This window comes from Bos taurus, chromosome 21 (assembly GCF_002263795.3).
Source record: "Bos taurus isolate L1 Dominette 01449 registration number 42190680 breed Hereford chromosome 21, ARS-UCD2.0, whole genome shotgun sequence".
Taxonomy (NCBI): Eukaryota; Metazoa; Chordata; class Mammalia; order Artiodactyla; family Bovidae; genus Bos; species Bos taurus.
This window is the reverse complement of record NC_037348.1, coordinates 61,188,552-61,215,486: the sequence shown is the minus strand read 5'-3', so window position 1 is coordinate 61,215,486 and position 26,935 is coordinate 61,188,552. Positions and strand designations below refer to the sequence as shown.

General features: G+C 39.8%; 1 protein-coding gene across 7 annotated transcripts in view; it reads left to right on the top strand.

The window, feature by feature from the left end:
- ATG2B (autophagy related 2B) overlaps nucleotides 1-26,935 on the top strand; it is an 81,474-nt gene that overhangs the window by 33,544 nt on the left and 20,995 nt on the right. For 2 of the 7 annotated variants that reach the window (XM_024981789.2, XM_024981792.2), the window contains 20 exons: nucleotides 2,204-2,399; nucleotides 2,690-2,832; nucleotides 7,389-7,535; nucleotides 8,550-8,707; nucleotides 9,100-9,272; nucleotides 9,730-9,880; nucleotides 11,077-11,276; nucleotides 11,839-11,919; nucleotides 13,119-13,225; nucleotides 13,381-13,473; nucleotides 14,022-14,092; nucleotides 15,027-15,103; nucleotides 15,367-15,537; nucleotides 16,272-16,289; nucleotides 18,107-18,248; nucleotides 20,481-20,683; nucleotides 21,427-21,653; nucleotides 22,486-22,594; nucleotides 23,517-23,711; nucleotides 25,683-25,784. In XM_024981789.2, coding sequence (XP_024837557.1) covers nucleotides 2,204-2,399; nucleotides 2,690-2,832; nucleotides 7,389-7,535; nucleotides 8,550-8,707; nucleotides 9,100-9,272; nucleotides 9,730-9,880; nucleotides 11,077-11,276; nucleotides 11,839-11,919; nucleotides 13,119-13,225; nucleotides 13,381-13,473; nucleotides 14,022-14,092; nucleotides 15,027-15,103; nucleotides 15,367-15,537; nucleotides 16,272-16,289; nucleotides 18,107-18,248; nucleotides 20,481-20,683; nucleotides 21,427-21,653; nucleotides 22,486-22,594; nucleotides 23,517-23,711; nucleotides 25,683-25,784 — 2,764 coding nt within the window. The remainder of the gene's footprint in view (nucleotides 1-2,203; nucleotides 2,400-2,689; nucleotides 2,833-7,388; nucleotides 7,536-8,549; nucleotides 8,708-9,099; nucleotides 9,273-9,729; nucleotides 9,881-11,076; nucleotides 11,277-11,838; nucleotides 11,920-13,118; nucleotides 13,226-13,380; nucleotides 13,474-14,021; nucleotides 14,093-15,026; nucleotides 15,104-15,366; nucleotides 15,538-16,271; nucleotides 16,290-18,106; nucleotides 18,249-20,480; nucleotides 20,684-21,426; nucleotides 21,654-22,485; nucleotides 22,595-23,516; nucleotides 23,712-25,682; nucleotides 25,785-26,935) is intronic. The other 5 variants (XM_024981790.2, XM_005222200.5, XM_005222199.4 and 2 more) reach the window with 5 other exon arrangements.

Genomic DNA, 26,935 nt, shown 5'->3' with positions numbered 1-26,935 from the left:
GTTAGCTCCTGATGTTTGGGGTTTGTAGCTGTAATAAAAACACCCCCAATTGCCGGCGTCCAGCCCCGGCTGATCCAGGGTATTCGAAGGAGAGACGGCATAGGTGACCTATTTATTTAAATATTTATCAAAGATATAAAGAGTAATAGAATGAGGACAGCTCAGTGAGGAAATTCAGTGGAGAAAAGAGGCTGAGTAGCTTGGTTTACTCGGGAGACCAATAAAACTTCAAGACAAGAAGTTTGCACCACTTACGTAGGCCGCAGGCGTCCTTCCATTCTCCCGAAGGAGAGGAGACACTGAGGCCTCCCCGGTTGGATCTTAGAAGCCCAGGCGTAATTAGTAAGCATGGTGGGTTCTGCGTTCCAGATGGAGACTCAGCCAGAGTGAAAGAGAGCGCAACATGGGGAGACCAAGTTTCGGTGAACAAGGGCCGCACTTTATTTTCCAAAGTAGTTTTTATACCTTAAGTTATGCACAGAGGATAATGGGGGAAGGGGTAGAGTCATGCAAGGACAGCAGTTCCTGATCCTAATCGAAGCCAGACTTTCAAACTTATCATATGCAAAAGTTCAGGTGATTTACATCATCTTCTGGCCAGGAGGCCTGTTAACATTTTAAGAAACTTATTTTTCTCTAAAGGTGATTATTCCAAAGTCAGGAGCCACCCTCCAAAAGCATTAGATAAAGTTGCATTCCTATAGGGAAAAGGTGTGGTGGGCTCAATCAAGAAAAGAATTAACTCAAGGGTCCAAGGTTACAAACATTAAAGCTACTACTTACACCAATTATATTAATCAATATACTGCCAGGGACACAGCAGGTAAGGGATATGGAGACTTAGCAGCAAACATTGGCCCAACAAGTGAAAAACCCTTTACCAATACAATTTCTAATCAATCTTTTAACTGCTCAAAGGACTCTGTATTTAGACAGTTTAGAACATTTCATGCCTCTCACAGTTGGGAGGCTCTGAGCGATCACATGTGGCCGGAAAAACCTATTCAGGCAGGCTAGAGGACTTCCAAAGGAGTATGTAGGTTGAAACACTATCACACCCAGGAACTTTATTAACTGGAGCTGTAAGCTAACTCTTTTTTCAGAGAGAGGTAGTGGGGGACAGCCACCCCCTCCTCCCCCCCTATAAAGTCAGAGGTGTAGGTGAGAGCACAAAGCAGAAAGTAGGCAGACTCTGGTTTTGGGGGTAGGTGCTCGAGAATTTCCAGGAGGACTCCTGAGGCTCGATCCCGCCTTTGCGTATGCCGAGCCTCCTTCCTTATGACCTTTGCCACAGGTGGAGTTCCTCACGCTGGCTCCCGGCAGTGATAGAATTCTAGTTGAGCTATTCCAGATCCTGAAAGATGATGCTGTGGAAAGTGCTGCACTCAATATGCAATATGCAGTATGCACTCAATATGCAATATGCCGGCTCCTGGCACCCAATAACACTAGCCTTTTATTACTGAAATTTCTAAAGGGGAAGATTACTCTTGTTATTGCAGTTCTAAAATACTCCCCTACCAATCTCTCCTTTTCCATTTGAGCAGTGTATATAAGATGAGGTTTCTTAGGTATGCGAGAGTATTCCATGATAGCCAAATAGCTGGCATGCAGGATTTGGTTTAATGATAATACATAGAATTCTAAGGTAAATGTGCTAGTTGTTAATGAAATTTAAAAATTTTTTATTGATTTATAGTTGATTTATAATATTCTGTTGATTTCTGGTGTACAGCAAAGTGATTCAGTTACACACACACACACACACACACACACATATTCTTTTTCATATTCTTTTCCATTACAATTTATTACATTGAATATAATTGTCCTTGCTATAAGTAGGAGCTTGATGTTATATATACTAGTGTGTATCTGCTAATCCTAAATTCTTCATTTATCTCTCCCCCACCTCCTTACCCCTTTGGTAACTGTAACTTTGTTAATGAAATTTTCAGTATCCCTTTTATTCTCAAAAGATGAGTGTTTCCGGTTATTCAAGTGTAAAATGTTAATGCCTTTCTTTTATTTGCTTATTTTATCAATTCCACTTTTAAGATTATAGGAGTGGGTTACATTCGACATAATCAAACTTTACGCCTGTTGTTAATGATTTAATCAGTGGCCTTTGTGTTAGTTGTATACAAGTTAGTTTTGCAGTTTACACTTAGATCTTGCTTTTTAAAATCCTCTTTGCTGTCAGAATTGTACTAAAAGTGAACCCACCAGCCATGCATTCCATTTTGGAGAGAATAGCAGCTGAGGAGGAAGAGGAAAGTGACGGCCACTATCAGGAGGAAGAGGAGGGAGGCGCTCATTCCCTGAAGGATGTCTGTGATCTGAGAAGGCCAGCTCCGTCTCCCTTCTCTTCCCGTAGAGTAATGTTTGAAAATGAACAGGTAAAGTAAAAGTGTGAGCAAGCAACAACAGATTTGCCCCCTCTGTCAGATAGCCATGGTTTTAATGCTTTATCTTTTAAAAAATACTTTGTATACAGTTTTTGCTAGATTTTTAGCTCCAAAATTGAATAACATATGTTTTTTCCCCCCTTGGTTAAAAGTTACATGCTTATTTATTTGCTCACATACCATGTCATATGGGTAGGATAAGCAGATACTATTACTCTTTTAAATATAAAATGGTTATTTGATGCTTTTTTTTTTTTTTGCACTAAACTGTTATGTTCTAGATGGTGATGCCAGGAGACCCTGTAGAAATGACAGAGTTTCAGAATAAAGCAATCAGCAATTCTCACTATGTGCTGGAACTTACATTACCCAATATTCATATAACACTACCTAATAAAAGCTTTTATGAGAAGCTTTATAATAGGTGAGTTTAAACATGTTAATTTAAATCTTTGGGATTGAACTTTCCTGCCTCACTGCCTCTTTCCCACCCTACCTCGCTATTTCCCTCTTCCCTCTTTTCTTTTCCTGTTTTAATATTGTTGACTCTTTCAGTGTACTTTGTATGGTGTTGATTATAGAACCAGTACTGTTGTGGTGGGCTATTGTCACAGCAGAGTTTCCTAACCAGTGCATCTGGTAACAGGGTTTCTTTGTGTGAAGTATTTATTCCCTCCACCCTAGGTCGCCTGGTTGCCCTCTGTCCCTTTACTGCAGAGTACTGAGAAAATGCCTCTGTGTACAGTGATACGACAACGCGCTGAGGCCTGTACAAGTATCACTGCCATTTTATAGCTGAGGAAACGGAGCTCATGGGGACTAGGTAAACTATCCAAGTTCTTCAGGGTCTATGATCTTTCTACTCTAGAAGGCCATTTATTTCAAAATACTTGCTTGGTATATATGTTTAAGGGTATTTAAATATGGTAAATTTAAGTTTTTATACACAAGTTATAAATTAGAGCTTCTAAGTTTAACCAGTCCTTTGGATTACAAGGAGATCCAGCCAGTCCATCCTAAAGGAAATCAGTCCTGAATGTTCATTGGAAGGACTGATGCTGAAGCTGAAACTCCAATACTTTGGCCACCTGACGCGAAGAACTGACTCACTGAAAAAGACTCTGATGCTGGGAAAGATTGAAGGCAGGAGGAGAAGGGGACGACAGAGGACGAGATGGTTGGATGGCATCACCGACTCGATGGACATGAGTTTGAGCAAGTTCCGGGAGTTGGTGATGGACTGGGAAGGCTGGGGCACTGCAGTCCATGGGGTCGCAGAGTTGGACACGACTGAGCAACTGAACTGAACTGACAGTGATGTGAAAAGAGTTGAAAGATACTTGGATAGAGGGCCAAGAGACACTGGTGTAGAATCAGAGTCCTAGAGTCTTTGTACAAGGAGTGTCCCTCCTGAGAGTTTAAAACACCCACACCCACACACACACACACACACACACACACATCTTGTTAGAATTAGAAACTCTTAACTTACAACTTGTGTATAAAAACTTAAATTTACCATATTTAAATACCCTTAAACATATATACCAAGCAAATATGTTGAAATAAATGGCCTTCTAGAGTAGAAAGATCATAGATGAAGATCTTGGACAATGTACCTAGTTCCCAGGAGCTCCATTTCCTCACCTATAAAATGGCAGTGAGACTTGTACAGGCCTCAGAGGCTGGTTTGGAGCATTAGATGATATAACGTTTGGCAAGTTCTGAGAACAGCGCCTGGCAAAGAGCAAACACCCCGCAGCCCTCTAATATTGCCATTCCCATCCACTCTGGCAGAGCTGAAAGGTGGCGATGTGGGTTTCTAGAAAAAAAGATGTCCTTAATATCTGTTATTGTAGCTTCCCACATGTAAACAAGTTTTCCAAATTTTTGTTAATCTTGAAACTGCACACTGTTGTTTCTGCTATAGATTTGCGTGTATGTGTACTCAGTCACTCAGTTGTGTTCAACTCTTTGTGACCCCCATGGACTGTAGCCTGCCAGGCTCTTCTGTCCATGGGATTTCCCAGGCAAGAATACTGGAGTGGGTTGCTATTTCCTCCTCCAGTGAATCTTCCCAGTCCAGGGATCGAACCTTCATCTCTTGCGTCTCCTGCTTTGGCAAGTGGATTCTCTACCATTGTGCTGTCAGGGAAGCCTGCTGTAGATTTAGTGCCAAATAGGATTTGGATTTATACATGATCTAAAGTTTGGAAATCACTAATCTCTAGATCACTCTCCTTATTTTTTGGCTGAGGAATGTCTACCAAACTAACTAATGTGCAGGGCTAAGACTGAGCAAAATGAAACAGTTAGTGCAAGGTCCAGCCCAGAGGTCAGAGGCCTTCATCCGCTTCTGTCTCCTGCACTGATTGAGCAGGTTAAATTGGGACATCAAAATTGTAATACACACCTGAAACATTGCATTTACAAATATTTGTTCATTTACCACCTCTTTTTAAAATACAGGCCCAGGCCTTTTTTGATTATGAGCCACTGGTTAGAATTTTTTTTCTTGATGTATACTCAAGGCTTTGGCTACAGCTATCAGTTTCAATTTCTTTAACGTAGAGTGAAAAAATAGTTTGAAGCCAGTCTGAGTGCAGAATCCTTTCAGGTTTTTAAGATGTTTTCCCTTCATTCTATATACTTAAAAGTCATCAGTTAGCACAGTACTGAATTAAACTGCTTACAATTGCATATAGCTGGTATGAGCAGATCTGGGGCCAAATGCAATGGACCCAAGGTGACTATACAAGGAGTATAGTCATTGATGACTAGACGAAGCATACAGTACAGCTCTGGAGGCAGAAGTTCTTAGGTGGGCTGGGGAGTCGTCCACCAGCAGTAGACAGGTAGCATCTAGAGGGCCGGTCAGTCTGGCAGCTGGGGTAGTAAATTGGCAAACTGGAGATCACCTGTTCATCTGGGGAGCTGGTTAGGTAGGGTTGCTTAAGAGAGCTTCTGTTCTCTCTTACTCTGCTCTCTTCTCTGTCTCTGAGGCCCCTAGGGTTGTATAAATACTGCAGTGTTCCCACCCTCTGGATCATAGAAATCATGTATCTCAGTTACTCAGTATGAATTCTTTGCCCTTCATTTGGCTTTGTATTTACATTTTTTTATTTTAAAAATTTTCAGACATTCTCAAACTTATAGGAATGTTGCAGGTACAGTATAAAGAGCTTTTTATCCCCTCAATCATTTGAGAGTAAGTTGCTGAGTTTCTGTCCCTTCAGCCTTGAGCAGTTGAATGTGTATTTCTCACAAACAGGGACATTCTTCTACCTAACCATAGTTCAGCCATCAGAATGAGAAAATTAATATTATGCATTAACATCTAACTCTCCGACCCCATTAACATTTTGCTAAATGTCTCAGTAATGCCCTTTACTATATATAAAATTTAAAAATATCTTTCTGAGCAGGAGTTATAACCAACTCTGCCTTTACTGCATACATTTAAAATAATGGTTTATTCCTTTAGTCTTGGAGGAGAAAATGGCAACCCTCTCCGGTGTTCTTGCCTGGAAAATCCCATGAACAGAGGAGCCTGGTGGGCTGTAGTCCATGAGGTTGTAGAGTCGGGCATGCCTGAGTGACTGAGCATGCATTCCTTTAGTGCTCTCACTCTTCTTAGAAAGACAGTCTTAAATACAGGAAGATTTTTTTTTCTCCTATGTCAAAAGTCCTTTAGAATAGAATACAAAAAATTCTCTACCTGGTTTATTAAATCAGATATTTACCAAGCCTTCATTATGTTTCAGGCTCATAGCCACAAAACCACGGTGATATCTCTAAATATCTTAAATGTTTCCTTTCTTTTTTTTTTTTTATTTGTTTATTTTTTTTATTTTATTTTTAAACTTTACATAATTGTATTAGTTTTGCCAAATATCGAAATGAATCCGCCACAGGTATACATGTGTTCCCCATCCCGAACCCTCCTCCCTCCTCCCTCCCCATACCATCCCTCTGGGCCGTCCTAGTGCAACAGCCCCAAGCATCCAGCATCGTGCATCGAACCTGGACTGGCAACTCGTTTCCTACATGATATTTTACATGTTTCATTGCCATTCTCCCAAATCTTCCCACCCTCTCCCTCTCCCACAGAGTCCATAAGACTGTTCTATACATCAGTGTCTCTTTTGCTGTCTCGTACACCGGGTTATTGTTACCCTCTTTCTAAATTCCATATATATGCGTTAGTATACTGTATTTATGTTTTTCCTTCTGGCTTACTTCACTCTGTATAATAGGCTCCAGTTTCATCCACCTCATTAGAACTGATTCAAATGTATTCTTTTTAATGGCTGAGTGATACTCCATTGTGTATATGTACCATAGCTTTCTTATCCATTCATCTGCTGATGGACATCTAGGTTGCTTCCATGTCTTGGCTATTATAAACAGTGCTGCGATGAACATTGGGGTACACGTGTCTCTTTCCCTTCTGGTTTCCTCAGTGTGTATGCCCAGCAGTGGGGTTGCTGGATCATAGTCTTAAATGTTTCCTTTCTTGATTTAAAACATCACTTAATGTATTAATGGTGTCAAGACTGTGTTTAGACCAAAATGTAAAATCATATGAAACTTAGGTTTGCAGGTCTCATACTACAAACTCCAGGTTTTATTCAAAGTAATAATTTCTCTTTAACCTATAGCTGTAGGGAATAAGGTAAAGGAAAATTTCCTGAGGAAATTCTTCATTTTATACTTTCACTGTTTCTTCATATAGGAGTTTAGACTACGACCTGGATTTAGACTCTTGTTTCTTTGTCCTGTGAGTAATGTGCCCAAGAGACGATGAGCCACATGAGTACCGAACAGGTGTGGGCATCGCTGTCTGTGTCTGAGAGGACATGCTTCTGCCCTGAGTGTCTGGTGTTCTTTACCCAGTGATGCTTCCAAAAAGAGCCCTTTTGGGTTGGGATTGCAGTTTATGGAGAGTGACAGTACTCAGTCCTGGCTTGTACTTTCTAGGGCCTCAGAAGCTCAGGAGTTGGCCCAGGAAGTTCCTAGACCAGTGGCTTCTCGCAGGAAGGGGCCAGGGTTTGCGTCATCGCTTGTCACCTTGCTGGCATTCACACTAGGCTTTACGATGAGCCTGTGCTTTTGGCAGTCCTTCATGTGAGTCATCCGCTGGTCCTCCCTTCAAACCTTCAGTGCCCGCTGTGTCACGGCCACCGTGCTCGGCACATGTAAAGATGACTAAGGCACAAGTCCCTCTCTCTGAGGGGCTTCAGTCTAGGGAAGGGAAACAAGAAAATAGAGTATTCTAGGTGCAGTGACTACTGCATTATGCCTGTGAAGGATACTCAATGGGTCCAGGCCTAACAAAAATCTTTGTAAAGGGCATTTTAAAGTCTCAGTTTTCATGACAACGTGGAGGTGAGTGGTGGGGCTGGGGATATCTGAGAAATGACAAATATCTCTTTCAAAAAGTGGGATGTGATATTAGCCTGGCTGAACATGTATCACCCCAGTAGTTATCAGTATTAACTTGGCTGTTCTGTGAGTTAGAAGAGTTTCCTCTCTTTATTCCCTGTTCTATATGCTTCTTCATCTCATACAAATTTCCCAGTGAAGCTGTGCTTTCTCTTGAAGAAAGAAAAAGCAGATATCCCTAGAGACCATGAGCAATGGAAAGAACTGAGCAGGGAGCCAGACGTAATCTGGGCTCTGGTCCTGGCTCTCCCGTTAATTAGCTTTGTGACCTTGGGCAGGTCACTTAACCTTTATGAGGCAGTTTCTTCAAGTGTAAAATGAAAATAATTCTCCCTTGGCTGTCCCATAGGTTTGAGGCTGTAGTTTACAGAGTGTTTTCATATACATGTATAGTCTTCCTTTTGTTATTTATGTGTTTTTATTTTTAATAAACCTCCTTTAAATGCGTTCAGATGTATGTAATTTGATCTGTATTAACACTGGTAAAACTAGGCAGATAGCTAACTAGGTATGTAATTGTACAGCTGCCTTTCTCACTGCCCTGAAAAATATATCAATTATTTTTCCATTGAAAGAAATTTCATTTCACCCTTTAGAAAAATTGCTATTCATGTGACTTCTTAAAGGAGTATCCTGTGGTTTGCCTTTAGTTGAAGTAGGAGTTATGTATTTATTTTTCAACTTTTGTCTTCATAGGATCTTCAATGATTTGCTGCTCTGGGAACCAACAGCTCCTTCGCCAGTAGAGACATTTGAAAATATTTCGTATGGTATTGGGCTTTCAGTAGCCAGTCAGCTGATTAATACCTTCAGCAAGGATAGTTTTAGTCCGTTTAAATCTACAGTTCACTATGGTAATATATTTTAGATTTCTTCTGAATTAGAATGCCTGGTTTACCAGTAAACAAAGTAGTAACCTTTTAAATTGATGGATTTAAAAATGTTTGTTTGGTGTTCCCCATTTATAACAATATTTTATTATATCTTTTACTGACATAGTATTTTCCCATTTCTGTTTATTAATAATGTTATTAATTAAATGTTATATTTATAGTGATAGTATATACACTGTCTGAAGTTCAGTGGTAGCGAAAAACATAGAAGGTACATTTTTATTATCATACCTGATTCTTTGTAAAAATAAACAGGTAAAATGAATATTCTTGTGATAATGTTCAAGTTTGAATGTCCTTTTATTTTAATAAGCTGTTAGAACAGCTGTAATTGTGCCATTTATTTCTCATAGATGAGGAAAGTGGATCTGAGGAGGAGACTTTGCAGTATTTTTCTACTGTTGATCCCAATTATCGTTCTCGTAGGAAAAAAAAACTAGACTCCCAGAACAAGAACTCACAGAGTTTTCTCTCAGTTCTTCTGAGTATTAATCATGGGTTAATTGCAGTGTTTACAGATGTAAAGGTAAGGATTTACAGATCTAAAGTGATTTTTCAAGTGCACCTCATTTTAAAACTACCATGATACACCCAGTCAGTCATTGAGGTAGTTTGAGGTTGTTTCAGTGAGTGATAAAAGTCAGTTTTCTGAGGTGTGCCATGATGACAGCAGCTTTGGAAATTTAGCTTTCATGGCAGATCAAAAGATAGACATTATATGAACCTTCTAAACATGGCAGTTGTACTCTTGAAGTGGTAACAGTAATTTACCTGTTGTAAAGGAGGATGCAGGACGGGATCATTTGGCTGAAGAGGCCTGACCTAGCATTTTTCATACCGCCATGTTGGATGGTTCAGGAACCAGACAGCTTTGCCGCAGTGGGGAGATCCTCCTGACCTGAATCAAGGAGCATCTTGAGGGTCCTTCTTACTTTTCTGCACTTAACTAATGACTTCTCTGTGTTTTCTGATCTTCTTATTAGCAAGATAACGGAGATCTGTTGGAAAACAAGCATGGTGAATTCTGGTTAGAGTTCAGCAGCGGCTCGTTACTTTGTGTGACGAAGTATGAAGGCTTCGACGACAAGCACTACGTGTGCCTTCACTGCGGCAGTTTCAGCCTCTACCACAAAGGTGGGGCAAGTGTGGAGAAGGTGTGCTTGTTCACTGCTGGTTAGACGCGTTTAAATCTTGCTTAATAAAGAAAATTTACTGAGAACAGAAATAGATATTAGAAATTATTTTCCATGGGGTGTCCTATTCCACTGGCAAAGTAATAATTATTGTAAATTAAAAGTTGGCTTTTATGTTCTTTTTTTGCAATGACTTTATTGAGATATAATTCACATTCCATGCAATTCACCCATTGAAAGTATACATTTCAGTGGTTGTTAGTATTTCATAGAGTTGTGTAACCATTATCATAGTCAACTTGAGAACATTTTCATCACCCCCAAAAGAAAGTCTGTAACCTTCAGTTGTAAACCCCTGAAGTCCTGAAGTCCCCTCTGGCCTTAAGAAGTGTTAGTCACTCAGTCATGTCTAACGCTTTGTGACCCTGTGAACTGTAGCCCTCCAGGCTCCTCTGTCAATGGGATTCTCCAGGCAAGAAATCCCTCAGTCAGTGGGATTCTCCAGCCATTCCCTTCTCCAGGGGATCTTTCCGACTCAGGGATCGAACCTGTGTTGCCTCAATTGCATGCAGATTCTTTACTGTCTGAGCCACCAGGGAAGCCAGCCTTAAGAAACCACTCATTTATTCTCAGTCTGTATGGATTTGCATATTCTGGATGTTTCATGTAAATGGAATCCCACAATAGATTTTTTGTGATTGGCTTCTTGGCATGATGTTTTCAAGGTTAATCCAAATGTACCAGTGTTTCATTCCTTTTTTACTGCCAAGGGATAGCCCATTTTATGGATATACCATATCTTATTATACACTGATCAGTTGATTATTTTCTCTCAAGTGGTATTTCCTTTTGGTAGTACATACAGAATATACTGGTCTTTCAGTACATTCCTTGTGTTACTTCATGAATAGAAGTGGGATACTTGGACATTCTTAATGTTTATCAGATTTCCCTATTTAAATGTAACTTCCTTGACATTTCAAATCTCAATTTTTTGTTTGTAAACTTGAAGATTCACTTATTCCAACATTAGTAGAGAAGAATGAATTATTAATGCCAAGCTAGTTCTTGGTCATTTTGCCTCCAGGGTTATGTTATGTTCAGTGGAAGAACGTGGATTTTTGTTTGGGTTACAGAAGTTCGTGAGTTAATTTCATGTAATCATTCTGTTATATTGTCCCCTCATTGTGGATATAGGCATAGTGGATGGAGCAGTTCCTTCTACAGAAACACGACTGCCTAGTTCAACCCGCCCACATTGGTTAGAACCTACTATTTATTCCTCTGAAGAAGATGGCCTCAGTCGAGCTTCTTCAGATGGTGTTGGAGGAGACACTTTGAATATGCTGTCTGTTGCAGTTAAAATAGTGTCTGATAAATCAGAGTCCAATACAAAGGTGTGTATTTTATACCATCAAATACTTGTTCTTGATTTGATTCACTTCAATTTAGTCTCTCAGTCATGTCTGACTCTTTGCAACCCCATGGATGCAGCACACCAGGCTTCCCTGTCCATCACCAACTTCCAGAGCTTGCTCAAACTCATGTCCATTGAGTCAGTGATGCCATCCAACCATCTCATCCTCTGTCATCCCCTTCTCCTCCTGCCCTCAATCTTTCCCAGCATCAGGGTCTTTTCAAATAAGTCGGTTCTTCACATCAGGTGGTCAGAGTATTGGAGCCTCAGCTTCAGCAGCAGTCCTTCCAATGAACATTCAGGACTGATCTTCTTTCAGAGGGACTGGTTTAATCTCCTTGCAGTCCAAGGGACTCTCAAGAGTCTTCTCCAACACCACAGTTCAAAAGCATCAATTCTTCAGCTCTCAGCTGATTCAAGTACTAGCTAATAAAAATGATTGCATAAATATAAGATATTTGTTTTCTTAGAAAAATTTTTCAAGTTTTGAACTAGAAGGTCATGTAGGTAATAAACATACCTTTTTGTGTTGTTCTGTGTAGGAGTTTCTCATTGCTGTAGGGCTAAAAGGAGCTACTCTCCAGCATAGAATGCTTCCTTCTGGGCTTAGCTGGCATGAGCAGGTAAGACAGCTGGGACGTATGTATTGATTTATTTTTTACTCTGTTAGTATGTACTGCACTTACTGAAGAGTTCACAAATCATAAATGTTCAGTGCTCGTTGAATTTTCATGAAGTAAATACTCCTATATAAACATTGCCTCTTATGTTAGAAAATAGGACATTATCACCACCCCAGAATGTAATTGATTTTTTACCTTAATGTTTGGTTCTTAAACATCTCGAAAACAGAGTTATCTTCTGTCATTAAAGGGACAGGACCAATACAGTGCCTGTCATAGAGGAAAATAAATGATGTGTTGACTTGCACTTATAACTGTATATTCTTTTTTTTCCTTTTTTAATAACCATATATTTAAGTATCATAGTTTCAGAATTATTCCCTAGGCCAACAACATACATTGAGGCATTTATAAGGATTTATGTAATAAATTTCCAATGTAATAACTGTATTTGGTTAATTATATTTTTTCAGAGGAAACTTTGGGTAAAGTTCACTCTTCTTTACCTGAGAATAAAAACTGTACTCTATGTAATTCTTGTTCATTTTTCTTAGAAAGAGAAACCTTTTCTTTGCTTTTGGAAAATAAGTTGTTTTAAACTTAAATGCTTTCAGAAACATCCTGAAACATAAAGTGTATATAGAGAGGGGATAGAGAGATGGTTAGTCTGCTGGCTGTCGGTAAGAGAGAGATTCAGCCTAACCTTTTAATTTAGATAGAAATATAGGAGGGTAAATGGTGGTGAGAGGACTGGTTTTCAGACCGACCTGGGTATAAATGAACGGGAAAGGAACTTCTCCCCACAGTGGGTTTACGAAAAACCAGAAGGAGAGTTTTAAACAGACTTTAGGGAAAAAAAATTTTATTTATTTATTTTTTTTTCAAAAAAAATTATTCCAAGCAAAATCATGTTGATGGTAGATTATACATACTTTTGTAGTTTCATAGGAGATGATTTTTCCAAGATCCCTGTAGCAGTGTGATTGTTAGATGAATCTCTTCATTTCAAATCCTAGTTTTGCAAATACTTTTTGAAGTAAATTCCTTCAAATGATGATTTTTTTTTCTTCTAACATGATTTTTCATTAAATGGTTGATTTTTTTTATAAGCTATTTTATTTCATGTTGGTATTAAGGATATCATATCAAAACTCTTTTTTTCTTCTAAAGCAGGGCATTTTATATTTTTGTGATTATAGATTTTATACTTCTTGAATATTGCTGATGAACCTGTTCTGGGATATAATCCTCCAACTTCATTTACAACCTTTCATGTTCATCTCTGGAGCTGTGCACTTGATTATAGGTGAGTTCCTAAGTGGAGCAAAATAAAGTTTTACTCTTTAAGATATGTATTGAGTTTTGAAAAAAATATTCAGTAGAGTTAAGGTTCAAAATGCTCTTAAAGGGGTTTCTTTTGTTGTGACAGACTAATGTTCTCTTGTTTCTGTGTCATATTAGGCCTCTTTATTTGCCAATCCGATCTCTTCTTACTGTTGAAACATTCAGCGTTTCAAGTAGTGTCGCCTTGGATAAATCATCTTCTACTCTCAGGTACCATATAAACCTCACTGTCCACTGAATGCAGCTGTTCAAAACATACCTTTAATTAAAGTCTCAATTGTGTGTTAAAAGCAACATTCTTTTACTGTTAGTCATGTTCCTTTATCTAAGTTTTCCATTTTTCTTTCTCAGGTGATTCATCACATCTCTTCAGTTCATTACTGTATTTCATTTTTTAGGGTGAAAATTAACTCTTGAGATTGTTAGTTTACTTTTTAAAACATTTATGTATAAACTTCCTATAAGACTTGATGCACTTTATTTTCCTAATTTAAACTTTGTGATTTGGTCATCTATTAAAACTGCTAAAAATTTAGAATTAATTTGAGCAGATGTTTAATCTCAGTCACACCATTTAAATATTTGTTACTCATAAACAGTGAGTTTTAAAGAAAATGTTCGATGACATTTATAAGTTAGAGTCTTCATATGACTTTGATAACATTTATATGAGATAGAATGGTACAACTAAGTGATCATGCAGCGTATATTTGAGGTTAGTTTTTCAGGTCTTGATTTTATCTTTTTTTTCTCCCCAGAATAATTTTGGATGAAGCTGCTTTACACCTGTCTGACAAGTGTAATACTGTTACTATAAATTTGAATAGAGGTGAGAGTTAAAAAAAACAGTATCTAGGATAGATGAATGCAGTTTTATTTTTTGTATCTCAATATTTTTTAAATATTTTAACTCTGAAATAATGCCATGAAATTAAAAGATGCTTACTCCTTGGAAGAAAAGTTATGACCAACCTAGACAGCATATTCAAAAGCAGAGACATTACTTTGCCAACAAAGGTCCGTCTAGTCAAGGCTATGGTTTTCCCAGTAGTCATGTATGGATGTGAAAGTTGGACTATAAAGAAAGCTGAGTACCGAAGAATTGATGCTTTTGAACTGTGGTGTTGGAGAAGACTCTTGAAAATCCCTTGGACTGCAAGGAGATCCAACCAGTCCATCCCAAAGGAAATCAGTCCTAAATGTTCATTGGAAGGACTGATGCTGAAGCTGAAACTCCCAATACTTTGGCCACCCCATGCGAAGAACTGACTAAATTGAAAAGACCCTGATGCTGGGAAAGATTGAAGGCGGGAGGAGAAGGGAATGACAGAGGATGAGATGGTTGGATGGCATCACCAACTCAACGGACATGAGTTTGAGTAAACTCCAAGAGTCGGTGATGGACAGGGAGGCCTGGCGTGCTGCAGTCCATGGGGTGGCAAAGAGTTGGACACGACTGAGTGACTGAATTGAACTGAAGGGTCTTATCAGTTTGAATATTGTAATACCAGTTTGTAATATCACTAACATTGATGAAATGTATCAAATTATATATACTTAATTAATATAAGGCAAATTTTGTTTCTAACTAAAAATAAAGAGAACTGTAGGATTTTTGTAGGTTGAAGCTGTATTTCCATTATAAGTATTTGCAGTACTGCCTGCCACAAATTTTAAAGAAATGCTAGTTTTATTAGATGTCTGTTGGATAAGCATTTTTTAAAAGTTATACTCAGATATTTTATTAATTAAAATTTGTTTAGATTATGTTCGTGTGATGGATATGGGACTTTTGGAATTAACCATAACTGCAGTAAAGTCTGATTCCGATGGAGAGCAAGTAAGTTATTAAAATAAATAGATATTTTTACTTGAGTATTTTTATTTTATAGAAGAGGCTAAAAACATACTGAACTTTTTTCTACTTGCCTAAATTTGGTCAGAAATAGATAAAATATTTTAAAATTAAGATTGAGTTATTATAAATACATATTTCCTGTGGCAAAACAAATTATATTTTATTTAATGTAAACCTCTGCGAAAATGTTTCTTCTCTTGTTTTGGTAAACGTTCTTATCCTTTTTTTCCCTCTTTCCTGTCCAGACTGAACCGCACTTTGAATTGCACTGTTCGAGTGACGTCGTCCATGTTAGAACGTGCTCAGACTCTTGTGCTGCTCTAATGAATCTAATTCAATATATTGCAAGCTATGGGGACTTACATGCCACTAACAAGGCAGACGTGAAGCCAGGAGCTCCTCAAAGAAAGGTGAAGGTACAGCCACCAACCATATTCTTAAGAAATCACTAGCCCGGCCCGGTTCCATCCAGATGAGTGGCATGGGGACATTAGCGAGGTCTTCTTGGCAGTTGTAGGGTAAAAAGGAAACTGAAAAATCATCTGTCTGTTCCTTAGTTTTAAGGCAGTGGGGCCTAGAAAGGTGATTCCACAGGCCTTTTGGGAAAACAGTTCTGCTGTTTGATGCTCTTGATTTTAGAACGTTCATCTTCTCAACCAGCAAACATTTTCCCAGACTTACGTTATTTTTGTATGTCCTCAGGGAAGAAAGAAAACATTTATCATCATGCGAGAGCCTGTTATATGCAAGTTGTATGTAAAAATGCTATGAGAAAGTAGATGGCAGGAATTAGTATTATTACCAGAAGACTCATTTATGTGATATTCTCTTTCATGTTTGAAAGGATCCAATTTTGAGTATACTTTCTCAATGTGATTTCCTCTTACCCAGTACAGTCAACAGGTTAAAGGTTATTATCTCTATTTTGTAGATGAATAAGTCAAGACCCAGAGAATTTAGGGAATTTACCCTAATTAAGAGCAGATACAGCCACAATATGCCTATGTTTCGATTCCCAGTTCAGGGCTTTCCTGTGCCCCTAGCTGTCACTTCTTTGCCCTCTATGTCCAGATTGAACAGTGTCCGGTTTGTTTAGCGTTTTCTGTTTTTCAGTGTTTTCATTCTTCTTCGTGGCCTCTTCTGTGGACAGAATTCTCAGCCCCCTCAGGTCAGTAGTCTCACTAACGATCTGACAGGCCTCGTGTCACCTTTCCCTCAGGCTGATCTTACTCCTCATTTAGGTGACACTTCTGTTTTTGTTTCCTTGTTCCTGCTATTGTCTCGTTGATAATAAAGTGATTGATGACATACTCTCCCTACTGGTTCTTCTCTTTTTAAAAACAATTTCCAGTTTTTTTGTTGTTGTTCAGTTGCTCATTTATGTCCGACTCTTTGCAGCCTTATGGACTGCAGCACACCAGGCTTCCCTTCATTGTCTCCTGGAGTTTGGTCAAACTCATGTCGGTTGAGTCAGTGATGCCATCCAACCATCTCGTCCTCTGTCGTTCCCTTTCTCTTCTCACCTTCGGTCTTTCCCAGCATCAGGGTCTTTCCCAGTGAGTCAGTTCTTTGCTTCAGGTGGCCAGAGTATTAGAGCTTTAGCTCCAGCATCAGTCCTTCCAGTGAATATTCAGGGTTGGTCCCCTTGAGGATTGACTGGTTTGATATCTTTGCTGTCTAAGGGATTCAAGAGTTCTCCAGCCCCACAGTTCAAAAGCATCAGTTCTTTGATGCTCACCTTTCTTTATGGTTCAGCTCTCACCCCCACACATCACTACTAGAAAAACCACAGGTTTGACTCTACGGACCTTTGTTGGCAAAATTATGACTCTGCTTTTTAATGTGCTGTCTACGTTTGGCATAGTTTTTCTTCCAAGGAGCAAGCATCTTTTAATTTCATGGCTGCAGTCATCATCTGCAGTGATTCTGGAACCCAAGAAAATACAGTCTGTCACTGTTTCCAGTGTTTCCCCATCTATTTGCCATGAAGTGATGGGACTGGATGCCCTGATCTTCATTTTGAATATTGAGTTTTAAGCCAGCTTTTTCACTCTTCTCTTTCACCTTCATCAAGAGGGTTTTTAGTTCCTCTTGCTTTCTGCCGTAAGGGTGGTATCATCTGCGTTACTGAGGTTTTTCATATTTCTCCTTGTAATCTTGATTCCAGCTAGTGCTTCATCCAGCCCAGCATTTTGCATGATGTACACTGCATAGAAGTTAATCTACAGTTTATTAGAAATTATTTTAAATTATCCCTTCCAAATGGAGAAGGAAATGGCAACCCACTCCAGTACTCTTGCCTGGAAAATCCCATAGACGGAGGAGCCTGGTAGGCTATAGTCCATGGGGTTGCAGAGAGTCGAACATGACTGGGCAACTTCACTTTCACTTCCAAATGAAATCTTTCCATTTTAGAGTCATGCTGACATTTTAAATGCATGATTTGGATTTAATGAATCCATAGTTCGTTAACATAAATTGTTAAGCATTGGTGCTAGAATTTAACCTCATGAACCACCATTTAGTAGATCTCCCCTCTCATATATTCCCCCTACTGTCTTTAGGTATATGTTTGTTCCAAGAAATGAGACTTGGCTCTGCAGTGGCTTTGCCTCCAAGGTGAAGGTCATGGCAGCAGTCAGATTTGAGCAGATCAGACTCTGCAGAGAGATCCCTTATCCCCCAGCTTCAGTGCAGCGTTTTTCACCTTTCTTCTCTTCTAATCTGTTACCTCTTCAAAATTCAGTTAAACTGTGCTGGCATTGAGATGATAACACACTTATTTCTATTTGCCAGCAGTCATTGGGGTGAAAACAATGATACTAAAGACTTAAAAATGTAACAGCTGTTGAGTAGAATATAGAAAAATGAACACGTTTCTGATGTTTGTATAAAACGTGGTCTATTTCCAGGACAAAATAACTTTCAAGTAGTGTGCTGTTTAGAGCATTTTCAGTTGTTTCTAATTAGTGTTTTTGGCTGTAGGTAGATTCTGTTGGTCGGTCATCCTCACGTGGTCCAGTACTTCCTGAAGCAGATCAACAGATATTACGAGATTTGATGAGTGATGCTATGGAGGAGATTGACATGCAAGAAGCAGCTTCATCTGTAAAACCACAGTCTAATGGTGAGACAGACCCAGGACTTTTTCCCCGAGAGCTGCGATGTAGTTGAGGCTGACATTGTTTGCATTCTTACAGATTGCTCAATAAGTAACTAAAAGACAAGTCTGAGTTTTGGTGGGTATTTATTAGTCAGTCAGTTTGTGTTTATTGAGTATCTAGTAAATAAATAAATAATACTGGCTAGAGGCTTCCCTTGGACAAGGAAATGGCAATGCACTCCAGTGTTCTTGCCTGGAGAATCCCAGGGACGGCGGAGCCTGGTAGGCTGCCGTCTATGGGGTCGCACAGAGTCGGACACGACTGACGTGACTTAGCAGAGGCTTCCCTGGTGGCTTAGCAGTAAGGAATCTGCCTGCCAATGCAGGAGATGTGGGTTTGCTGCCTGGGTGGGGAAGATGCCCTGGAGGAGGAAATGGCAACTCACGGCTAGTATTCTGGCCTGGGAAATCCCATGGACAGAGGAGCCTGGCGGGCTACAGTCCGTGGGGTCACGAAGAGTCGGACGTGACTGAGCAACTGAACAACAACAACAACAGATTTTTATAGGAGACACAGATAAGTTGCAAGACAAAGCTTATGTTTTCTGGTAGCTTATAGTTTAGTAAAAGAAACTGGCGCTAAACCAGACTGATGCTAGTATTTAGAATGATTGAGAAATGATCGAAGAAGACACTTCAAAAGGTAGTATATACTCTGTAATCAGTTTGGAAAAAATTTGGAATCCTCTCTTTAGACTCGTGAAAGCTGAGATGAGTTGGCTTTGAAAAAGTAGATAGGACTTAGGTGTGTAGAGTAAAAGAGAAGATAATTTTAGCAAGGTCATTAATGCCAAGAATCACAGATAGGCGTGTGTGAGCCTTAATGATGTAGTAACTCAGGCTATTAATACTGTAGCAAAAGTTCCCTTCTTATTGAGAAGAATTAGCTAATAACATTAGATAATTGGGAGGTGCCAGACGGAGAATTCTGAAAGCCAAGTGAAGTGTCTAAATATTTTTGAAGTATTTATATAGAAAACATTTTTTTCTGTTTAGATGAGCATTCTAATTTCTACATGTTGTGAAATCTTAATTTTAAAAAATTGTTTCATAATGTGATAAAAGTCTCACATTCAATTTTGCTTACATTCTAATTTAGAATAAATCAGAGCTAAGGAAGCAAATGGGAATTTTTAGCTCCCTATGTACTAGGCATTATTTGTAATAAATGTTTGCAACTAACCTACTTATACTGGAAAGAACATTTAATGAGTATTTATTGAGCAGCTTCATTACCCAAGATTCTGTACTGAGTGCTGGGCACTTACAAGTGTGAACGGGTTCAACATGCTGCCACAGAAGAATTTAAAGTCTAATTTGTGAGCCTTGTGAAGCTAAGATGTCACCATATTCATCTTAGTGTCTTTAGTCCATATCACAGGATTTGGTTTGAATGAGTGAATGGGGAAAGAATTAATGTGTCTAATACGCGATATAAATGTGTAAAAATAAGTGTTCACATACAGATTTTTTTTTTTAATTTTATTTTTTGGGTGCACCTCTGCAGCATGCGGGATCCTAGTTCCCCAGCCTGTGCCCCCTGCAGTAGAAGCAAGTCTTAACCACTGGACCAGCAGGAAATTTCCTACATACAGATTTTTGCACACATGCAACTTTTTGTCTTTATATTGAGATAGCTGATCTGTGTCCTGTTTGTGTATCCAGTGCCCCAAGGAGTCTTTTTATTGCTCAGAATCATTGCCTGGCTGAAGACATGCTCGGGAACTGTTCCAATCCCCCCACCCCCGGACCCCAGGTAGAGATTTCCCGCAGTTGTAAGTGAGGCACCACTGGGTGCAGCGATTTCCCTTCCCCTTGCTATATCGTCCAAGGAGAGTTTGTTCCAGAACGCCACCTACAGGACATAATTCAGTATGCAATTCTGGCCAAAGTAGAACTGCAATCAACACTCACTGCCTGCTGCCGAATTCCTGAACTTCTCTGACACTGAATAACTTTGAGGAGATGTCTGTAACTTTATGAGTTCATCGTTTGCTGTTTTCTTAGGAAACTTAAAACTTATTATTAGTCTTTTTATTAGAAGTCAGAAGATTATTGTAAGAAATAAATGAGATACTGTGGGTAAGAGCGCTAACATAATGCATAACTGACTCATGACTAAAGTGTTTAATAAATGTTGTTATTATTGATGTTCCGAAATGTGCCGAAATTGACTGTTGTAATCTTTTCCCCTAGGTGTTTCTGATGAAAAATCTCAAGTTCAGGAACCATGTTGTTCAGACCTCTTCCTGTTTCCTGATGAGAGTGGAAACGTGTCCCAGGAGCCTGGCCCCACTTACGCCTCATTCACCCACCACTTGATTAGTGATGCAGTGACAGGCGTGCCCACGGAAAATGACGACTTTTGCATTCTTTTTGCACCAAGAGCAACTGTTCAGGTAGTAAATTGATAACAAAATTAAAGTCTTGAAATAATGTTACAAATAGAAGTGACCAAAGGTCATCTGAAAAAGATTCTTTAGATTTTGTTAACTCTTCACAATTCAGAATTACTTGCTTTTGTAATTTACTGTTGATGCTTTGTAAATGTTTGTTATACTTTACCCTTTTTATGACACGTCTGTGAGGGACTCGGAAGAATGCTATTTTTAAAATCTCCTGCATGGTTTATTGAACTACAGAGGAAGTGTGTAGTTTGTACCCTAAAGTACCTCTTCAGGGTAATGAAATTAAATGGCAGGAGAGTTCTATACAGAGGTGTTAACACAAGAATGGGGAAAGATAAGATGTGGTTTGTGTGAAGGCTGATGGTTGACTAATAGATGTAATTTCCACTTTATTGTCATGCTTACATTTAAAAAGCATAGTCTGGATTTAATGAATCCACAGTTCACTAAACAAAATGGTTAAGCACTGACTCTATGCCTTTTTATTATCAAACAAGTAGTAAAAGCCAAATTGTAGACTATAAAAAATTCTTAGGAATGATTCACATAGAAGAGCAAGTAGTGAAGGAAGCAAAGTGTATTATGTGACAATTATTGTCAGTATTTAGTGTCCACTTTATATAAGGAAATTATTCAAAAGAATGCAGAGTCAAGAATTTCCCTTGAGAAGGGAATGGTACTCAATGGTTTCTACTTAGATAAGAGAGTATGTATTAACTGTTCCTTTGTCTTAGGAGAAGGAAGAAGAACCAGTTGTAAAGATAATGGTTGATGATCCAATTGTGATAAAAGAGAATTATTTTAGTCTGCCTGTTAAGAAGACAGATACGAGCAAAGCCCCGTTACACTTTCCCATTCCTGTCGTTCGGTACCTGGTTAAAGAAGTCTCTCTTGTTTGGCATCTTTATGGAGGAAAAGATTTTGGAACAGCCCCTCCTACTTCTCCAGCTAAAAGTTACATGTAAGTTAATTTCTACATACGTCTATTTGGCAGGCCAATATATTCTTTTCATTAAAAATACATAGGATTTACTCTTTCAAGAATTATTAATAAGTATGACCCAGAGCCTGTCTGTGTTCAAAAGGGAGAAACAGTTACATGAGCAAATGAGGGCAGTGAAGTGAAGGGTCTGTCAGGAGTTAGGGACCTCGCGTGCCCCTGTTTCTCTAGCATCCAGCACCCGGCAGGGTACCAAGCACAGAGTTGATGCCTCTGAAGTACCTATTAAAAGTGAGTGCGTTATCCTTTAGTTCTGAAAGAAAACTAGACAGAGAGACTAGGTGGAGACTGGGGGCAAGCGTTCTCTTGGGGTGGGAGGGTCAGAAAAGGCTTCATGTAGTGGGAACCTCAGACACGACATTGTGAGGACTTTTTCTATTTAAAAGTGCTTTTTAAGAAACTTGACACTTTCCTGTAATTCTTTTATGTATTAATTGGAATTTCTCGGACTTGTCTTCTGATTCTCGGGTTTCTGAAGTAATAGGGACTTATAAGGAGGTCTCATTTCTAAGTCTGTCTGTGATATGCACACCAACATCATAGTTAGATTCTTCTGTAGTTTTAAATACTTAGCAAGTAGATGATTGCTGTGATGACAGTAATAAAATTTATGCTCTCAGTGCCTCCAAGGTATAAAAGATGTAGTTTAAATGTATAACAATACAGTTTTTGGCAATGTTTTGATAGGTCTGTAATCTTGTTTTCTCTTTTCATCTTGTTATTTTTCCTGATGTTATTCGTTGCCTTCCTTTGACTATTCCTTTAATAAAAGGTTTTATTTTTTCATTTATAGTAGTCCCCATAGCTCACCTTCTCACACACCTACAAGACATGGACATAATATGGTTTGTGGGGGAAAAGGAAGAAACCATGACTTTTTAATGGAAATACAGTTAAGCAAGGTAAGATGGCATTTTAAAAGGAAAAATCCACTGAAGTAAGAGCATTAGTGACGGTTCTTTGGTTCTATCCTGCCCCCTGCCCTGTGTGATCTTGGAGCCTAAGTGGAAAAGTGCAGCGGACTTGTATAAATCTTACCTCTTACTCTTTTTCAGATATTCTGAAAAGATTTAGTTTTTGTTTTTCCAGGCTACCCTCCAGAGCAATGTCTCAAAGTTGAACAAGCACCAGAATCCCCCTGAGGACTTAGTAAAACACAGGTTGCTGGGTCCAGAGTTTCTAGTTCACTAGGGCTGCAGAAGGGCCCATGAATTTGCATTTTTAATAAGTTCCCAGGTGATTCTGATACTACTTTACCCAGGACCACACTTGGGGAACCACCGCCCTGGAGTGTCTCTGGGGAGGCCTGCCATGGAATAAGCACACAGGTCAGGTCCTGTGTGAACATCTAGAGACCAGGAGGGCCAGGCTGCCAGGGACACTGATGCATTTAATTCTGTCAGCTTGTCTGGGGTTCTGATAGGTGTCATATGTTAGGGTGCTTAATATGGCAGTGGTGACAGCTCCATATACTTAACTGTATCCTTGCCCCTTTTTGGAACTTGAACCTTGCCTCCAAGCAGTTTCATTAGGGGAACAAGATGATAATTTTATGAGTTAATCCTATTGAAGGTTTTGCTTGAAAAGGATGGGGATTTTACTAAGGTCAGATAGGAAATGTCAGTCAGGCTTATCCTTGTATGATCCAATACACGTGGATTAATAAGTAAATATGTGAACAAATGGAGGATTGTTACACTGTTCTCTGAAAGCGGAATCAGAAGCTGAGAATTTAATGAAAATGTGTGATATTTTACATTTTAAAGAGAAAATCTGTTTTAAATAGAGTGTCGAGGTGGTTCTGTATTCTTTCCGTCTGTGAAGGTGAAGTTTCAGCACGAGGTGTACCCGCCCTGCAAACCAGAATGCGAGTCGAGCCTTGTGGAGCACCCGGTGTCCCGGCAGGTGTTCATCGTGCAGGATCTTGAAATTCGAGATCGTCTGGCAACGTCACAAATGAATAAATTTTTGTACCTGTATTGCAGTAAAGAAATGCCTCGGAAAGCTCATTCCAACATGGTAAAATTTAAAACTTCATATATTTTGTTGCTATATTTGTTTAGGGAAAGTATTTCTATTATATCTAAAATATATGTAAATTATACCTATTACAACTGCAGAAGATTTGGGGAAAATTATGAGATTTTCATTTTACTATTAAAATCCCTTTTAAATATGCTGCTTAAAGTTTTATTTTTAAAAAATTATTTTGTGACTTCCCTGGTGGCCCAGTGGTTAAGACTTTGCCTTCCAACACAGGGTGTGTGTGTGTGATCCCTGGTCATAGAGCCAAGATCCCACATGCCTCACAGCCAGAAGACCAAAACATGAAACAGAAACTCTGTTATAACAGATTACCTGAGGAAAACCAGAAGTCCGTTGTGATCTACACGAAACACGTGCACAAGGAGCTCCCTTGTGGTCCAATAGTTTGGACTCTGAACTTTCGTTGCCAAGGGCCCAGGTTTGATACCCTAGTTAGGGAGATAAGACCCCACAAGCCACACAGTGTGGTCAAGCACGCCACACACACACACACACACACACACACACACACACACACACACACACACACGATATTGACACAGAGGGAAATAAGACCCCACAAGCCACACAGTGTGGTCAAGCGCGCCACACACACACACACACACACACACACACACACACACGATATTGACACAGAGGGAAATAAGACCCCACAAGCCACACAGTGTGGTCAAGCGCGCCACACACACACACACACACACACACACACACACACACACACACACACGATATTGACACAGAGGGAAATAAGACCCCACAAGCCACACAGTGTGGTCAAGCACGCCACACACACACACACACACACACACACACACACACACACACACACACACACGATATTGACACAGAGGGAAATAAGACCCCACAAGCCACACAGTGTGGGTTAGGGTTAGAGATAAGACCCCACAAGCCACACAGTGTGGTCAAGCGCGCCACACACACACACACACACACACACACACACACACACACACGATATTGACACAGAGGGAAATAAGACCCCACAAGCCACACAGTGTGGTCAAGCGCGCCACACACACACACACACACACACACACACACACACACACACACACGATATTGACACAGAGGGAAATAAGACCCCACAAGCCACACAGTGTGGTCAAGCGCGCCACACACACACACACACGCACACACACACACACACACACACACACACGATATTGACACAGAGGGAAATAAGACCCCACAAGCCACACAGTGTGGTCAGGCGCGCCACACACACACACACACACACACACACACACACGATATTGACACAGAGGGAAATAAGACCCCACAAGCCACACAGTGTGGTCAAGCGCGCGACACACACACACACACACACACACACACACACACACACGATATTGACACAGAGGGAAATAAGACCCCACAAGCTACACAATGTGGTCAAGTGCGCGACACACACACACACACACACACACATGATATTGACACAGAGGGAAATAAGACACCACAAGCCACACAGTGTGGTCAAGCGCGCGACACACACACACACACATGATATTGACACAGAATTGTTAGCAGTGTTCCAGATTTCTAACTTTTTCAATTTTAGTAGCATAGAAATTCTCAGCTGAGGGCTTTCAGAAGAAAACATTATAGAGGTTACCTTTGGAGTATGGATCTATGGATTTAGATCCAGGGGCTTAGCAGACTCCTCTGAGACTGCAAGTACAACATTATCATTTGCATTTTTTCCCCGCTAAAGAGAATCCATATCTTTCATCAGATTCTTAAAAGAGTATCTGACCAAAAAAAGTTAGATTCCGGATTCTAAGGAAAGAGGGTAAACCGACTTTCTGTCTAATATAGGGACTAGATATAGCATGGTTTTCTTCTCTCTTTTTTTTTTTTTTTAATGAAAACAAGGTCATAATGTCATTGGAGAAAAACGTGTTTCTCTTTCTCGCCTTGCAGTTGACAATTAAAGCACTACACGTGCGTCCAGAGTCTGGCAGGTCCCCACAGGAGTGCTGCCTCAGAGTATCACTAATGCCACTTCGCCTCAATATTGACCAGGTTTGTATTGCAAGCAGAATTGCATGGAGGTATGATTAAATAGATATCCTGTGTTCAGAGTGAGAAATTTAATTTATTAGAATTATAATGTTGTTTATTATTTAAAGTTTATGGAGTTTGCATAATTAAAACAGACTTCTGCTGGTAAAGGACAGGACAGATTCATTCGGTGTTTGAAATCTGAACTGTGAGTAAACATTAGATGTTATCCTTCTGTCTCCTACTTGCTGTCTACGTGACAGAGCACTTAATACCTGCCTCTTACATTCTCTGATCTTTACACACATACTCCTGATGCAGATACACAGGTGTTTTCAGGAGATGGAAGGACTCCCTGATATATATTATTGAAAGGTATAGGGGGCTGTAATCACAGCACCTGTAAAGGAATTCCTGGGCAAAATGACAAATTAGTAGATTGGCACTTAAACAGGTCACAAACAAAACAAATTTATGGAAATAAAGAAATTCATTTTCCTATATTCTAGCAAGCACCCCATCAAACAGTTCTGAGTTTTGCATTCACCCAGAGAGCAGTCTAAGGCATAGTTGGTGCCTCCTCTACAAGCTCTGTTCAAGGCCTCTGAAGACGGGATGTTTTGCAGTGTAGTGGTGAAAGCATGGGTTTGCGGTCAGACCTGGGCTCACATCTCAGTTCTCTTTTACTAATTGTGTGGCTTTGGGTAAGTAACTAACTCTCTAAGCCTCAGTTTCTTCGCTGATAAAATGGAAAACATAGTACATTTAGCATCATTTTTTAAAACATGAGGATCGGAGAAGGAAATGGCAACCCACTCCAGTGTTCTTGCCCGGAGAATCCCAGGGACAGGGGAGCCTGGTGGGCTGCCATCTGTGGGGTCGCACAGAGTCAGACACGACTGAAGCAACTTAGCAGCAGCAGCAGCAGCGTCTGTAAACGGAGAAGGCAATGGCACCCCACTCCAGTACTCTTGCCTGGAAAATCCTATGGACGGAGGAGCCTGGTGGGCTGCAGTCCGTGGGGTCGCGAAGAGTTGGACATTGCTGAGTGACTTCACTTTCACGCATTGGAGAAGGAAATGGCAACCCACTCCAGTATTCTTGCCTGGAGGATCCCAGGGACGGCGAAGCCTGGTGGGCTGCCGTCTATGGGGTGGCACACGGTTGGACAC